This window comes from Rissa tridactyla, chromosome 7 (genome assembly GCF_028500815.1).
Source record: "Rissa tridactyla isolate bRisTri1 chromosome 7, bRisTri1.patW.cur.20221130, whole genome shotgun sequence".
Classification (NCBI taxonomy): domain Eukaryota; kingdom Metazoa; phylum Chordata; class Aves; order Charadriiformes; family Laridae; genus Rissa; species Rissa tridactyla.
The window spans coordinates 48353155-48370191 of NC_071472.1; the positions used below are offsets into that span (position 1 = coordinate 48353155).

The following is a 17037-nucleotide window of genomic DNA, read 5'->3' on the forward strand; positions in this document are numbered from 1 at the left end:
GGTATTTCTACAAACCCTCACACAACAAAGTCAGGGTAGGAGGAGCACCCACCTTACAGGCAAACCATTTCTCCACAACTATGGGAAAGAACAGCCAGTATGCACCAGAAACCACAGTTACCTAAGAGAGGTTCCTCACCTTTCTAAACAGCAGGATTACCCAACTTCTTTCAAAGACATTCAGGTACTTTGTGGAATAGTTTTTGCAGTTGTTGCTCACAACAAAAAACTATGGCTTAGCTAAGAGAACAGGGTAACAGCAGCAAAGATAACAGCTAAGTAGAACAGACAGGTAAGATTATGTTGGCTACCTCAAAAGCACACCTACTGCAGAACACAGACCGAATCTCTGGATATAATTCCCTGCTAGGCTGCTCTGTCAGTCAAGAAAGGTTAAATATTTTCAAAATATAAGTTAGTTTACCTTTGTGGTAATACAAACTGTGTGTAGACTTAATGAAAGATCAAAATTCTCTGCGATTCTTATTAGGCAATGAAGTTATTTCCATGAACATGAGAAACCACTGTAACCAATTAATTGTTCTGCAATTAAGGGAAAAGCCCAGAGAAAGTCAAAACCACTTGTCTGTGGTGTACCTGTAAGTACACTGACACCTCCTACAAATAGCCTACACTTGCAGGGCATGGGTGAAAGGTAGCAACAGCTCTATATAATACAAAAGGCATTTGCTGATACAGTATTTCTGTGGTTCAGGAATCCTAAATACTTAGTGAGGATCACAACTACAACGCAGAACAAAAGTGCAGAGACCAACATGACAAATAAAAAGTTATGATGCTGGAGGAAAAAAAAAAAAAATCACAGAAGACAAAATATAACGCTTTATTAAAAATTAGTGTTCCATTTCCATTTAATGCATTGATAAAAGAGAAAACACTTTAATCAATAGCTAATATGATTACTGCATTAACTAAGTATTTTATCCATAAGGCTGACCCTTAAAAGTTAGACATATAAAACAAAGTCTGATGCTACAAGAAAACAGCTTGATCACAGAATGTCAGTTTAAACAAGATAAGGAATCATACTTGCTATCCTCTGGATACAAAATATTATAGAAATCCAAAGTCCTTTACTATTCTTGAACAAATTAAGCTTCAACATCCTTCTGAGGTTGGGGAGGGTCATACAACCATTTTATTACAGATGAGGAAAAGTTACGCACACACAAAAAAACTGACTTGCTGTATGTCACTGAGTTAGTGGCAAAGTTGGAAACAGGACTCATGCCCACTCACTCTTAATAAAGCCTCAGTTATCCTAACAGAACGGATGGTGTGAAATTTGTCTGTAAAGATTTAATGCCAAGGATTGTCAGAGGATATAATCTAATTGTGTGAAGACAAGGACTGCTGGGCCAGACCATTCAGTTAAGTTAGACTTCATCAGTATTTCTAAGAGTCAATTGTGTCTGAAAATTAAAAAAACCTCTAGAAATGTCTAATAAAAACCACAATAAGCATTGCCTGTTCCAAGCAGAATACAGCTTTTCAATAACACCATAGTATCGGTTCCTCCAATGTGCTCCCAGTCTCAGTCAGTGATTTTTTTTATTTTAACCAAGAAGTGTAAGAGAGAAAACGTCAGCAGAATGGAACGTTAAGATTGGATAAATGTCTCCTGTTCCAAAAACTAAATGTCAAGGTGTAGGTTAAACATTTAGTTTTGTCTCGGCATTTATCAAGCAGTTGGAGGCTGCTACCCTGCAGAGCTCTCCCTTTTGACATTATTGCCTAATTAACACTGATACTGAAAAGCTGTTTAACATAAGACATTCACTCAAGGCACCAAGTTTCCTTCTCTGTAGAAAGACTGAGGCTCTTTTGCAATATGTGAGGACCCCATTATGGAAACATGCAACCCTTTATTACAGTACTTGTATATAGATGTCAGTTACATGTTTTCCATTCATTCCCAGTCTGCTAATGTAATATTTGAATGCACAAAAGTTCACGTAAATTTAGGAGTGAAGAGGACAGTAAGGTTTCAAAAAGAGTTCCAGCAGCTAATGAATGCTGGCTGATATAGTTAGAATTCATACATTACAAATGAGGCAAAAAGGCATTTCTTCCTCCTAAAGGCTACTGTAAATTCACAGGCGCATCAGTAAACACATCCACTGGTGATGGTCTATGTAGGAAGCCATTACAAGTCGCTTAACTTGCAGACAAATGCATATAATTAGAAATGTATATTGTCTTAATAGGGATCATATTTTGTGATACTTAAGAAGTATCTTAGGAAGCACTCTCCCTAGAAGTGGACAGCTCACTACAAATAAGTGAATGCTCCAGTTCAAAACTGCATCATCCTTTTCAGTGCTGCTTTTTTTCCATGATACCAGGTTGTAAAAATGTGTTCTAGAATGTCTAGAATGTCCTCATCAAAACAATTTACAGCCTTTAATTAAGTAAAGGATGATTAAGATGAAAATGAAAAGCATGTGTTACATCAAAACTACAGTATTCGAAATTATCAGAACCTGGTAGTACCGAGACTGTATAAATCAACATGCCATGATTTTGGTGGAAAGGACATTAACATCCTGCATTGGAGCAGTTCCAGATAAACAGGATTCTTAAGAGAAAATGTAGTGTTCTATCACTTGTGTTAGAAAAACGTTCAACCCCTGAACTGTGTAAGTGATGGCTGCATCCATGTCTACATTTAGACTTGCTAAGACTTCATATAAATTATCCAATTATGTAAGCACTCGGGTAAGAAGACATTCCAGATTTTACCAGAAACCCTAGCAGCCCTACCTAGGGAGGGGATCTCTAATACTATAATCATTTTAGCCTTGTGCATGTCCGGGTAGCACACATCCCAGAACACACCCACACAGAGGATTTCCTGATGTTCTCCCATTCCTATCTGTCCACCGGTGGAAGGAACTATAGAACTGTTAGTCAAACCCAACCACAGGTATTTAAATGGGATCTCTCAGCCACATCCTGAAAACCTTATCAAGACAACACCAAGACCACAGTTTTGAAATGTCTTCTGAATAGACAAAACTTTACCCAGAGTAAAATCTAATTGCATAAACACTAAAGCTTACAGAGTGTTCCGTCCACAGTGGCCAAGCATTGTTTAACATCATTCCAAACATGATTCCAATTCTAGTCACATCTTAATCTAAAAACAGATGTTTTGTGATCAGTACTAACTGGGGGTAGAGAGGGAAGAATGAACGGGGCTGAGAGAAGGTGAACTGAAACGGATACCTATGAACGTTTAAAAACACTCATAACTGCTTACAGTTCTTAGTGATATTCCACATTCCACAGGTATGAAGAAGTTATTTTGCACTTTTTAAAAGATGGTTCTCAAACCCAGTTTGTTTCCAAATTATTTAATCTAAATTCAAATCAGAAATTAATACTACTTGTTGGCTATGGAAGACATGGAAAAGAAAACCAACTAAACCAAAACACAGACTCTTCTCTGCTTCTTACAACGTAATAATGAATCCTGGGAGTACAGAATCCAACCACGGAATAAGAGCCTCTGGACTAGCACATAGATCTGACACTCATTCTCTTCCACACGCTCCTTCCCATGCCATAACTCACCAGAGAAAAGAAATGTGAAGATGACATTTTTCTGCTTGTAACTTCTTCTTAAAACAATTTTGCAAAGCTACCAGCATCACTTACTTAACCTGTTAACATTCACTATGATAGTGACAAGAAAAAAAACAAACCAAAAAACATTTGCCAAGAAACAGAAGTGCCACGCATGAATTTTAAATGGCAGTCTCATTTGTTTCAAGATTAAAAAAAAGTACAAGAGAATAAATCGAAGCTATTAAGTACATCACAAAGACCCTATCACTACAGGCTCTGCTGGTAGCTTCAAAGCGCCCACCACAGTGTAATTTAAATCGTATCGGTGGAGGGAAAAAAATAAAAAAAAAAGTATCCACATCACGCTCTAGTAGAATTAAAGAAAAAAACCCACAAAAGTCTTTGTCAAAACTAATCCCAGCAGCTGTATTTTCACTGGCACAATAGAAAAACCAGCTGGAAAACAACTACTTACAGAAAGCAATAAAAAAGAAAAGAGGTTATTAGACTTTTAAAGAGGCCTTTCACAAAAAGGCAGGTGCATTACTGTGGCAATGCTACTTCCTGAATGTGAGGAGAATTAAGTGAATGCCTGCCACGTGCAGAGGTCTGGCTAAGCAATAAAATCCTGAAAGTTTGAAGCCATTAGTGTTTTCTTACCAAGCCTCATCAATGTCATTTTCAAAAGCCTAATTGGAAAGTAGAAATAATTTTTTTGTTCCCTCCCCTGCTTCTATTACTAACAAACCATCTACCATCTTAATTCTACTTAGGACTTCACTGTATTAATTTGGGATGATTTTCTTGTCAGGCTCTTGCAGTAATCTGCTTTAAAACTTACAGGTAGACTTGGCACTGGTCAAAGCAGTTCAAGATCAGCCATCATGGAATCTGAAGCTTCCACGTTCATGTATTAGACAGGAACATAAAAGCAGTTGTGGAGCACGCTCCACCGCTGTCACATATCCATAGCTGCCAATGAACAGCCATCAAGTAATAACCATTTATGACAGTGGTAAAATTTGAATCTGCAACCTACAGCTGAAACATACAAGCACATTTAAAAATACAGCAACACCTTTTCATACTAAACTTGAAACTGTTTCCAGATACCCAGTTTGCAGAGCAGCCTTGACTCCAACCTTCTGAAAGGCCCTTTACAACTAGCACCCAGCCAAGCACTCAATAAAAGTGATTCTTTCAGTTTAAAATTCAGGATAAGCCACCTTCCTCCTGTGTCCAAAGCCTCTTGCAGCTTCATGTTAGAACAAGACTTTTATGACTATTCTTCTCTTCGCACTTCAACTTCTATGCTCTAGAAGGGATTCAGAACATGAAACTTGAATTCACCCTTCAGTACGTGAACATTGTCTAGCATTATAAAATGTTGTCTGACTGTAATTTTTCCCCTGTTGGTTGCGAAATTTAACATCAAATAGCACTTTTGGACCACATGAGGAAACTAATGTAAAACTAGTTCCACAGATTACTATTGTTTATACGAACAGGATTATACTATCACAAGCCTAAACAATGGCAACCCTGCCGCAATCTATTCCTGAAGTTTTCTTACTTGAGGAAGTTTCTTCCTTCAGCATAGCCATTTCTCCATCTCCCAAGACAAGTCATTACATATATATTTAGATTTTCAAAGTTTTCTCATTTTTCACAAGGGGAGTTTTTTTGGTGACTTGGACTCTTACCTCTTTGGAAGAGCTTGCCTTAGAACTAACGAGTTTTAAAGACTGCTCTTTCGGAACACAAACTTTTGCATGCGTACTAGCGGAAAGAGGGGGGAGAAATCACATGTGCAGTGCAGCTGACTATTGGATAGCTAACCATTTCCTCTGGGGGTTATCAGGTGTAGTGTTTGCTAAGAGTAGTCATGTTCAAGTTCTCTCCACCCCCTCTTCAGTTATCTTGATTTAAAAACTGGAAGTTCCATTATACAAAACCCTAAAAGGGCAGGTATCTGGAAAAAGATTTTCAAATCATGCCATCTCATTCAGGAAAAGCAGTACTTCTCACAGGAAGTAAGAAAACCGGCAAGTCACCACATACGCAAGAGCAACCACAAACTGTCAGAATTGGAGCTCCGAATTCAATTCCTCATGTGGCATGAAAAGGGGCCAGTCTGTATTTGAAGCACACGGTGCAAAATTAACATCTTAGTTTTCAAAGCCCTTGGCCTTTAGTGTTGCTTTGTGTGCACAAATGCCCATTTGCTTCTCTAGGGAGCAAAGAAGACAAATGAAGATCAATCCACAGTCCAACTGATCCCTCCCTACTTGATCTCCCTCAAAGAATATTCATACAAGCCTTGACACCAAACCCCTTCTCCTCGATTGATGTGCTAGTGGCCAAGCTGACGGTCATCATAGGTGCTGTATCTCTTCACATGGATTCGGCGCACTCGGTCACGAAGTTCAAAACCCTCATCATCCTCACTGTGAGATGCCTGGCTTCGGCTCCTGCTTGTGGCTTCCAGCAGAGAGTTATCAGGAACCCGTGGCGTTTCATATAGTAAGACATTCAGCGTTTCCTCATAAATTCGTGCCTCAGGGAATTCAACCTACAGAAAACAGTACATGTCCCTTTCCTGATCTATATAACATGACTGGAACACACGCCCATAAGTAAAAAGATACTTGAACCATAAAAAGACACACACTATGACAGTAAAACAATTGTAAATGAGAAAGTGAGCAAAGCAGTCTAATTCCTAGTAGAGCATTACTCCCACCACCAGCTCACTGCCCTAACCTCCTCTTTTAGATTGTTGTAGAACGGAATACAGTATTTCTGATTCCTGAGTGCTAATGTTGGACTCTGGTCACCTTACCTGCACCACAGCAATTCAGAAGTTAACTCCTCAAGTTAGGGAAACTCTGTAGACTTATCGAGCTAATCATTATTATATTTTCACATATGTAACCCATCTCTTTAGGACGTACTGTGCTTGAAAGCAAGTCTTTAGGTAAACTTTGCAAAATCAGAGACGAGAAGAATCACTGGAAATGTGGTGAAATTAAGATGGGTTGATTATTGGGAATTTGCACTCCTGTGGAACTTTTTTTTTTTACAGATATTCTATAGTTTTGCACATAAAAGCAAAGTGATAATAAAAATATCATGTTTCTAAACAGTGTTTGTGCTGAAGTTTCCATTTCACTAATTTCATCCCATCCATTTCAGTTACTCAGGTTGGGACAGATCTCCTTTTTGGCACGTATTTTCCAACACTCTGGAGAAATTTATACTCCCATTTAGTCCAATTACATACAATGATTACATCAGTGCAAGTGAAACACAGTACAAAGTAACTGCAATGAAGTAAACTTATATAGGTGTAATTAGGAGCCGAAATAGATCTTTGCTTCATTTAATTAGAGAAGAATTTAAAGGCATTTACATGCTTTAGGGACACAAAGTCAGCTTTAAGAGACTAGTGCTAAAATGCATGTACTTTCAGAATTACCATTCTTACTCTTTCCTTCTTCAAACCTGCTATCATATTGAGTCTTCTCTGAATTCTATCTAGTATGCAGCATCTTTTACCAAGACACCAGCTCATCCTGCAGCTCCCTAAGTAGCAAGCCACCGTACTAATTCTAACATCACTGACCATCAATTCCAGTCAATATTCAGGACAGTTGGTGTCAAAGCCTTTCCAATAAGTGATATTGCTTGCCCCCTAGCAATTTGTCTTAAGTTACGTAAAACCTGTATCTTTCTGCGACATATCATCAACCTGATTTTTCTTTAAACCATAAGAGACAGGTGGGTAGAATCCCATTACCTTGGTTTGCTTCTTCTCTGTAGCATACACTATAGAGGTACAACAGACTTCAGCGAGTTTCCGCCCCTGTCCATAGAAAGACCAGCAGCAGATTTCATCCCCTATAACATCCTTAATGAAGAGAACTCTGCCGTTGAAACGGAGAGAGAGCTTGTCAAACAGTTCTATGTTCTTCAGTAAGTTGTCATCTGAGTTACTGAAACACAGCAACAAAAGAAGGGATACAGTTTTTGTGGGTTTTCCACTAGCCATCTTTACAGAATTTATATGCCAATTCCACTACAGTTTTAAGCATCGATCTAACTGCAGAATACAAATAAGTAGTGACTCATTGCCATATGCTGCCAAGAAAAGAGAGGGTAATAGCCAATTCAGATACAAACAGGATGCTCTGATCCCCATAAGCAAACACACCAGCCTTTAGAGGTCAAGTTATATAATTAATAACGACAGCACAATTTCCCAAATCATTACACAACTATCTACAACTATCTCTTGACTGACGCTCAAGACGATTAAATCACATCCTAACTGCAGTTCTCTTTAGTTTAGTAACAGCAGAAGTCCAAAGAGTCAATGCATGTTAGAAGGCCAGTTAAAAAGCAAGGTGTTCTACACATAATAGTAGTGATACCATATACAAGTTTGTAGGGTAAATACATTATTTAGGAAACTAAGTTTTATTGGCAACCAATGCAATGTAGGATCTTAATTACTTTTCAAAGCAAGATCTAGATGTTCCAGGGGAAAAAAATACATTGTATTATAGCTTTAAAATCAAGTAAAGCTATCATAAAGCTATTCTTAAAATTTAAAATATTTTACTTAAATAACATCATGACAAATTAATGTCCTGTTTGATTAAGTAAAAAAAAATACTAACCTAAAAGCCTCATTCCTCTGACATTAGCTTGAACACAGCTGTATTGAAAATAAGAACTCTGTGCCCCTTTGTCTCTTTTTATAGGTGGCTGGGAAATTATAGGTGGATATATGGAAATTAGTGAACGTATTATTGCCTAGACAACAAAGCCGACCTCGCTAGCTTTCACAGTAAAATTCCTTAATCTTTGGTCCCAGAAGCTCACGGTTCACACCCTGCTGCCAAAAAAAATACCCAGAGACATGACCTTGTACTTTTGTACACAGTATCTTAACTTTTGCAAGTGCTGCAGTAAGGCTATGAAATATTTGTGAATCAAGACACTGCTAATAAGAACAGCTGACTGGGCTTTACATAAATTACTTAGTCTGAGAAGTATTTCTGTTCAGATCTAAATCAAAAAAGCATGATGTGCAACCAGACAAAATCTTCAGCTCGCAAGAATCATTTGATAAAGCAATCTGGGATTCAGCAAGTGACAAGTCGCAGGCTCTATCAAGTGGCAGAGCTGGGAAAAGAATGTAGAAGTCTTCATTATTATATCACACTGACAACGTAACCGAGAAAGATCCTTTTATACTGTCGATTAGGAAGAATAGATGGAAAAAAAAAAAAATCTCTGCTTGCTAGCAGCCAGTGTGGAATTTAAAATAAAGATGCCTCATTTAAACGCCATCAAGGCATGCAGATTCATGTGCAAGGAATAATTAGAACCCTACAGCTAGTTGAGATACCAGCACCTCCTGGTATCTAGGATTCTGTTGCCTTCATTACCAGTACATTTACATTTCCAGACCCATGGTGACTAATGTGCTATTCTGTGCTTGCTTTAGCATCACTGCTGTAAGCTAAAGGGTAACTCAGGGAGGAGTGCAATATGACTGGCAGATACAGAATGCAGTCTGCTGAAAAACAGGCTGCTCTTCAGCACTCCCGCAGGTAGCATTTCCTGACTACCTGAAATATCATGATTGTTAGAATCCATCTCTCTGACAGATAGACAATCAGTTTGTCTAGAGAAAAAAGCTGCCAAGATTGCATCTCAGATTGAAAAGGCCGAAAATGAGGATTCTGCATAGCATAAAGGATTACTCACATTGCTTCAATGACTGGTTTGGGAAAATCCAAGCCCATTCTGATAGCATCATAACCAAGGGATCATGATAGCTACAGCATAAAACTAAATAAATAATGTTACTTTATACAGGAGGAAAGCCAGTAAATTCTTGCCCTGGCCCTGTCTGGGTTGTTCCTGAGCAGAACAGATACTTTTCTTTGTAACCAAACAATTTATTCATTTAGAGGCACTGGAGGTGCTGGAACATAAAGAATTTCTGTAGGTCACAGTGCTGGCAGAGGTATATGCAGACTCAAAAGCAAAGCTAAATTGACAAGGTACAGATCATGGCAGCATTAGCTTTGCATTGATGAGGTAACACCGGTTACCAGTTTGCGTTGCGTTACCTAAGTTACATCTAGTTTCAGCCAATATTAATAGCCTCATTGTTCTTCTCTGTTGTCCCTTGTTTCTCTTCATTTCTCTCACACAACTGAACTCTATGCTAGACTTCAACAGATACAGTTTGTTACGTTCTCCCCCCATTGAGATTCACATCAACCAAAATTAACCATACACAGATACATAGAAGAGGACTTTTGTAAGCAAAAAAACCAAACAAACAAAAAAAAAAGTTAGGTCATACCACATCTTCCTCCATTCCCATAGTCAAAGGGAAACTTTCCCATTACAGTGGGGAAAAAACCTGACATACCTGGTGTAGGAGTATTTGTTGTTGCTTCTATTATAAAGCAGCTTAACAACAGGCTATTGGGAGAGAAAGAAAAGAAGCAGAAAAGGTAAGTTCTGTGTTTGAATACGTTTAGCAAAAATTCAGTTTCTCACTGGATAGTTGCAGAAAAGCAGTTACTTTCATTGATGATTCTATCAGTCTCTCTTCTTCTTTAGGAGATGTGATAATAGGGATGCTACAGACAGGCTCATACAAGTCTTTCTTGTCCTGTTTTAAAGACAGAAGAAAGAGAGGAAATAAACTCAAGAGAGATAAAAGCTAACACTAACATCTACTGCTGCTGTCTTCTCCAACCCCTCCAGTCATGTTCCCAAATCCTGTGATGCAAAGGAAAATGCTCTGCGTTGCTATAGTAACCACACAGCGTTACCTTGATCTGCTACCCAGAAACACAGCAGAGAGATTTCTTATCCCCAGAAGGCAGCAGTAATTGAAATATTGGGATGCAGGTGGATGCCCTTCTTAGCTATAGCAAGGACTCTGAGCTCAAGTGATATTTGGTTTAAGTGGGTTTATTATTCCATCCTTTTTTGAAGAAAAGGATAGTAAGAGTTTGTACTAGTTTAATCAACTCAAAACACTGCAGTATACAAGAATATCAGCCACTATGAACTGAACATTTGGCAAGAACAGCATGTCACCAAAACGGACTTCAGCCCCTTGCGATACAAAAGCAACAATCAAGAGCGTGTAGTACAGTCTGTGACTCCAGATTTCTCGTGTAGCAAATTAAGGAAAACTCAATAGCTAAGAGGAAAGCCTTAGAACATTTTGTTTTTAGAAGAAAGATTTTAAATTTCAAACCAGAAAGAAAATTGTCAGTGTGGCTTTGCATTTATTTCAGTGGACAGAAGCGTATTGAAACGAGTTCGTGAAGCATTTATTAATTACTAAGTTTTGTCCTGCAAGAAACATTCATTTCACAATCTTAAGACTAATAATAAGTTTTATATATATTGCATCTGGGATAACTTTATTAAAAAGTTGGCAGAACAAGCTGATTTCAATTAGCTGAACTCAGAGGGACTAGTAATGTGAATAAAGCTACTAAGGGCTTACAATTTGCAAATAGTAGTAGTAAACTGATACAAAGAAAAGTCCTTAAAGTAATCAGTGGTTACCATATAGGTCTTTTTCTCCATTAAGATTCAAACTTGGAAAAAAGTTACCACGTTTTCAAAGATTCAAACCCATTCTCGCCCATAAATATTATCTAATTAGAAGTGACATAACTTGGGGAAAATTTAGACAAACGCCATAAGGTCTTTTAGAACATATGCTCAAAATAATCATGTTTATTCAACCAGTTTCCTTTAAATTTCTGGCTTTTATTTAATTTCACACAAGCGGAATTAATTCACTATCTATTTCCTAAATAAAATTTAAAAAATAAAACCCAGAAAAGAACCAGTCCCTCTATTTAAATGACACATTGTGAATACAGTTTCAACTTTATTCATCCTCCTGGCATCCCTGTGAAGTAGGAAAGTTCTACTATCCCCATTCTGAGTGGGCAGCTGGACAACTTCTGTTTCTTACCTGCAGGGCTGCTTGACACATGTCCACTAAGCCCTGAATGAGATAATATTTGGCTTCTGCCATCAACTCTTTGATCTCCTGTCTGTGTTTTGGAAGTGCAATCGTGTCATCTCGGAGATAGTTTAGAATTGTTCCAAAGTGCTTCCCACATCGGTCTATAAGGATCCAGCCTGAAAAATAACCATCACATTTTAATCACCTCAACACTAGGGGACAAGAAAAAGCTCCTCAGAGAAGTTAAATAAGCCTAGTGTTTCCTGAAACTGCACATGATACGCTTCCCATTTCATTCTGTGGAAGCCTTTACTGACTTTGAGCAAATTGAATTTGGTAACAGAACAGAAACTGGCAGCGGAACCACTCATTTGGTAACTCCTGTATGTTCTCACTACTTTCCAGCACCCCAAAAGAAAAGCCTCAAGCTAAAAATACTCGGCTTCCTATCACAAGACACTAAGTTTGCCGCAGGAACGACTGTGCTGTATCAATTGATCAGTCAGTGGGCTGCCTGACCAAAATTACTATCTGTGCTTCGTCTTTTCTGTAGTAGGTTCTGATTAAAGGAATGGACCTTTTCAACTACTATAGGAAATCACCAGTTTACGTCTATTTAACTGACTGCCCATGCCATTCAAACCTATTAAAAAATAAAAAAATAAAAATAAAAATAAGAATCTTATTGTTAGGTAGGTTTCTTTCATTTAGAGGCTTGTCATATTCCCAGCAAAATGGGAGTGTGCTGTATTTGTATGGGAATAAACGTATTAACTGCTGCTACAGTGTAATGCTGGGCAATTAGAAACTTATCACTGAGAAAACCCAGGAAAGACTAGAAGAGAGAATTCACAAATGTTTGCAACGAGCAGAATTGGGCTCAGTTCTGTGGCCTAACAAGAAGAATTTGGCAGTTTTGCAACCATGTCTTCTGCTATTGTTTGGAGTTAGAGAGAGAGAAGTGTTCCGAAGATGGCAAAAGGTAGACTAGCCCAAAAAACCCAGTACAGGAAAAAGGCTGTTCTAGTCTCCAAACAGGAGCAAAAAACAGGACAGAGACAGACCAGGAAGGAGCAGAGAGGGGACACAGCACAGGAAACAGTAGTAGACAGACAGTTCTTGCAATTTTAAAACATCCTTGATGCCACATTCACTAGGAAACAGGATGTCTGACCTGCTGGCAAACAATAGCCGTGTAGGGGACACACAGGCAGAGGGTTTAATACAGTGACAAACCCTTTCCATAATGTGGAAGGCAGGCAAAAAACCATCAGTTAGGTTAAACCACTGCTAGATTCTCCAGCTGTAGCTGTCGGAACACGAACCTTATCCTCCATTCAGGCTGAGGCTCTTATACAAAACTGCTGGACTAAATGGATTTAGTTGTATGTATCACTCAACTAGACCCAGCCTACTCAAGGGGAATTTGGTTTAAATGATATGCAAAATCCACAAGGAGCTGTTTCAGTTTAAGTAAACACATCAAGTTTAAATTGATGTAATCTGGGCATGCGGAGGAGCTTTCACATAGGAGTGTTCAGAAACACCAAGAGGTTAAATACTTGCCAACCTCTCTCAGCCTCTTCTCCACAGCACCACAACCCTCATTCCTAAGGTGTCACTTTGTCCTGGACTACTAAAAAAAGGAAAATGAAAGCACTCATAGGCATTGCTGATATCGGTCTTCTTACTTGTTCTACTCTCTATAATGTACTACAGATTTTTTAATGCCAATATTCAGTGTCCAGCAGGAGCTGACATACTCCTTGACTGATGGCTAAATACTGTCACGGCATCATAAGCCACAAGTGGAACATGCTACTGAGAGGAGGAAAAAAAAGCATTTTCAACACAGCAAGCAAGGCTATTCTGAGTTTTAAAGACAAAAACTGAATGTCCCTCCCCACATATGCATTTTAAATGATGCCACTACATGACACCACATAAACGACAACCCACATACTGTCTGTTCAGTCTTCATAACAACATCAATAATCTGCATACTGGCTGTGATTGTACGAAAGAGAAACAGTCCTTCCGCTAGTTAATTTTAGTAACAAAAACCCACATTTTTATAAAGAACAGAGGATTGTTAGCGCTAATGGGAGTTGGCTGCCTAATGTTCCAAGCTATTTTTGGAATGTATCTTTCCCTACATCCTTAACTGAGCGCAGTCCTAAGATAGTTAAAAAACTGTGACCAAAACCCAGTTGGTTTACAAAATTCTCAACAACAAGAGACGTTCCCTTACCTTCCTTGTCTGTGAGCACTTCCATTCTGCCGCTGAACATGGCCTTAAGCATTGTGTCATGCCTGGTCAGTACTTGTACTGTAGTGTAATATAAAGAGCCCCCAACATTTAGTCGCACATACTTGTTACCAAGGCTGCCTGCTTTGAAGCTGCAAGTTTTGGGCTTGGGCCCTGCAGCTGGACAAAGGGTGGTGGTTAGACATGTGTCCCCGGACATCTCCTTCTGTAGGTAGATGACAACCCTGCAGAGCGTGGGCTTGACGGATTCCGCCGTGATTGGTAAAGAGTCACAAGTCACCAGAGGAGGACGGCAAGGCAAAAGCGGTCATAACCACTGGGCCCTGGAAACAGAAATGCATGAGATCAACACAGAAGCCTGGAATTTCCATTTACAACAAAAACATGAAGCCCACAACAAAAATACACTTTCAGTAGATTCCTACACATCTACACGCATTCTGACGCGACAAGATTTAGCTGATTTTCAGACAACTTACACAGCAGTATAACGGTTGCTCAGCACCATGCAGTCAAGTTACAGTTACATTACTGTTAGTGAGGGACGGTAAACTTTTCTGGACTTCCTGTTATTTCATCTGCAGCCAACACTACAAGCTCCATACAATACCGCAGTCCAAGTTTAAACCCTAGCTGGAATGCTGCTCCCTCTCAACTTCCCCAAAGAACGCAACTCTTTTTGTGCAGAGCTGAAACACAATGGAAGAGCTTTCTGCCCTTCCTTCAGCCAGGCGGGCAACTCTGTGTGTGGGGTTTGGTGGTGGTGGTTTTATTTTTTAACCGGAGATATTTGTACGTGTCTCTTCCAATGCCTCCACATTGAAATGCTGGACCATAACATTCTGTTTCCTTGCGACTCCATTCATACAAAACTCTTCTTCCTCCATCCTGGAATGCCGAGCAGTCAATGCAGTTTTTATTTAAAAAAAAAAAAAAATTTCAACACTACCTTCCCATCAAATATGTCCAGTCTTTGGAATATTTGTCTCAATTAAAAAGCCAGCGAGGCACTCAGACGGTCACTGCTTCTTTCTCTCCCCGGTGTCCCTATGCTTATCTTTCCATCGACAATAAGCTCAAAATGGAAACAAACAAATAAAAGAATTAAACTCTAATGGGACAACTCTGAAGTCTTTTAACTGGAAAAGTAGAAATACAGGTTTCTTGCCTATCTTTCTAAAAATTATTGTTCTCAAAAACCTTTTGCTGTTTTTTTTTCTTGTTGTTTTTTTAAAATTCTTTCAGACTACAAATATCTCCTCCCTTCTCTGTTCTGTGCCTATGGCACATGAGTAACCTTTTATAAATATAATAACCTGCTAATTATATTGCTATTCTTCCTACACCCCTTTTCCTTCTCACCCCACCTCAGCTTTCAACATAGAAAAAACCCACAACCATCCATCTGTACAGCAAATTACTTGGCAGCTACCGATGCTATCTTAAAATTGCCAGAGATTTGAATAACTACTGAACTTAGAACAACACCTAAAATATAACGTTATTCTGCAATTCCTAACTCAATTATTCTAATTAAGCAGACACTACAAACAATGTCTGTTAAATAACCAGCAAGGCAAATATCGTGCAGAGCATCAAGACACAAACCAATTCTAAGAATTTTAGTGACAAAAAAAGCTCAGTTTGTCTACAAATGCTTCAAGCGGAACTCCCACTACCTGCCACCATCCTTTACTGTCACCTAATCATCATTAACACAGTAGCAAGCTTCAGCCTACATCCCAGCAAGGCAATTTTCCAGCTACATCACTTGAGTCAAGTAGCCCATGAGCGAATCTAAGTCAAAGGCAACTGCACGCTTCCTGTGGAATTGGCCAGAAAAGTACCTCTTGACTGCTAAGCAAGCAGCAGCAACCAAAAAGCGTGTATTACAGTTGTGGTGTTATACAAGAAGTTCATTACTCAAAGCAGCTAAGGCTAATAGAGAATCAATCAGAAATTGTCCAAGCGTTGTAACACAGTTCCTCCTAACTAGTCGCAGGCGTTTACTGTCATCCATCACGAATAAGTAAATCAAGACCAGAAGTAACTACACCTCGTCTGGCAGTTGAGCCCTTGCTAACAATGGAAGTGTGCCTTAGGTCTGTACCTTTGTCATCGGTCTCCTGCCTTGCTTTGGCCCCTCAGCAGTCCCTTTTTTAGGACAAAAGCATGTTTTTAAAGACAGCCAGACTGATTCTGTAACAACAGAGGAATCCAGACACAAACAGAACTCTCCAGCTTCAACAGCGACTGCCTAAACACATTCATCAGAGCTGTGTTTTCAGGCAGATACACCACTCCAGGCCGTTACTTCTCCGACCCAGCAGGACAAAGCTCAATGCCAGCAGAACCCCCTGCACGGCCGACCCAAGCAGGAGTAAGTGCTATCACTCCAACGCGTTCATTAACTAATAAGCTAGGAGGCTTTTGCTGTAAACAGTAACATAACCTTTAATTACCCCCATTAACACAAGAGACCATTTTCTCCGTCCCTTCCTTCCTGCCTTGTGTGGGAGGCTACGGAGGACACGGCACCAGGAAATGGGCCCTGCTGAGAATTACCATAAAAAGGAACAATTTTAGCAGCTCCAGGCAGACCCCCCCCCACCCCCGGCCCTTCCACACGGAGCCGCCCGCGGCCGCGCCCGCCTCTGCCCCGAGCCCCCGGCCCGTCGCTGCTTGACATCCGCGGCCTTCGCGTGTCCCGGCGCCGCCGGGCTAGAGCGGCGGGGCAGGGGCGGCACCGAGGCCTGACACACCGGGGGCGGGCGGCCCCCTCCCCGCGGGGCCCGGGCCGGAGCCTGAGAAGCAAACAGAGGCCGGCCCGGCCGCGGGACGGCTGCGGCGGGGGCCCGGCGGGCGGCCGGGAGGCGGCCCAGGCCTACAGCGCCCGCGCCCCCCACCCGAGAGGCGGCCCAGGAGAGCCGCAGCCCCGGCGCTCGGTCGGTCGGTCGGTCGGTCGCTCGCTCACTCGTCCGCCCGCCGCCTCCCGGGAGCCGCGGCCCCGGCGCTCGCTCGCTCACCCGCCCGCGGCCGCCCCGCGGCCCCGGCTGAGCTCATTTCCTCCGCGCTCCACTGGGAACGGGCGACCCGGAAGCGCTTTTCCCGCCGCCGGCACTACGGCTCCCAGCGTGCCCCGCGGCGCCGC

At 40.6% G+C, this 17037-nt stretch overlaps 1 protein-coding gene across 4 annotated transcripts; it reads right to left on the reverse strand.

Moving 5' to 3' along the window:
* Positions 1-820: 820 nt before the first annotated feature.
* On the reverse strand, positions 821-16988 carry TNFAIP1 (TNF alpha induced protein 1). Of its 4 annotated transcripts, none has more exons than XM_054208743.1 (8): positions 16861-16916; positions 16349-16440; positions 13869-14209; positions 11624-11793; positions 10202-10291; positions 10046-10098; positions 7391-7586; positions 821-6163 (listed from the first exon to the last, which is right to left on the reverse strand). In XM_054208743.1, exons 3-8 carry the CDS (start codon positions 14083-14085, stop codon positions 5945-5947), a joined length of 945 nt encoding a protein of 314 aa, XP_054064718.1. In that variant the 5' UTR covers positions 14086-14209; positions 16349-16440; positions 16861-16916; the 3' UTR covers positions 821-5944. The 4 variants fall into 4 exon arrangements, with proteins under 4 accessions (XP_054064718.1, XP_054064720.1, XP_054064719.1 ...); XM_054208745.1 differs by having other exon boundaries at positions 16349-16437; positions 16861-16878; XM_054208744.1 differs by lacking the exon at positions 16349-16440 and having other exon boundaries at positions 16913-16988.
* Between the last annotated feature and the right edge of the window lie 49 nt (positions 16989-17037).

Bases quoted from the DNA above. Each gene is read 5' to 3' on its own strand.
- TNFAIP1 (XM_054208744.1), bottom strand. From the start codon at position 14,085: ATGTCCGGGGACACATGTCTAACCACCACCCTTTGTCCAGCTGCAGGG. The intron at 10,292-11,623 runs GTAAGAAACAGA...TCTTTAAAACAG, and splicing joins TGTGTCAAGCAGCCCTGCAG to GACAAGAAAGACTTGTATGA. The intron at 7,587-10,045 runs GTATGTCAGGTT...GCTGTGTTTCAG, and splicing joins AACAAATACTCCTACACCAG to TAACTCAGATGACAACTTAC.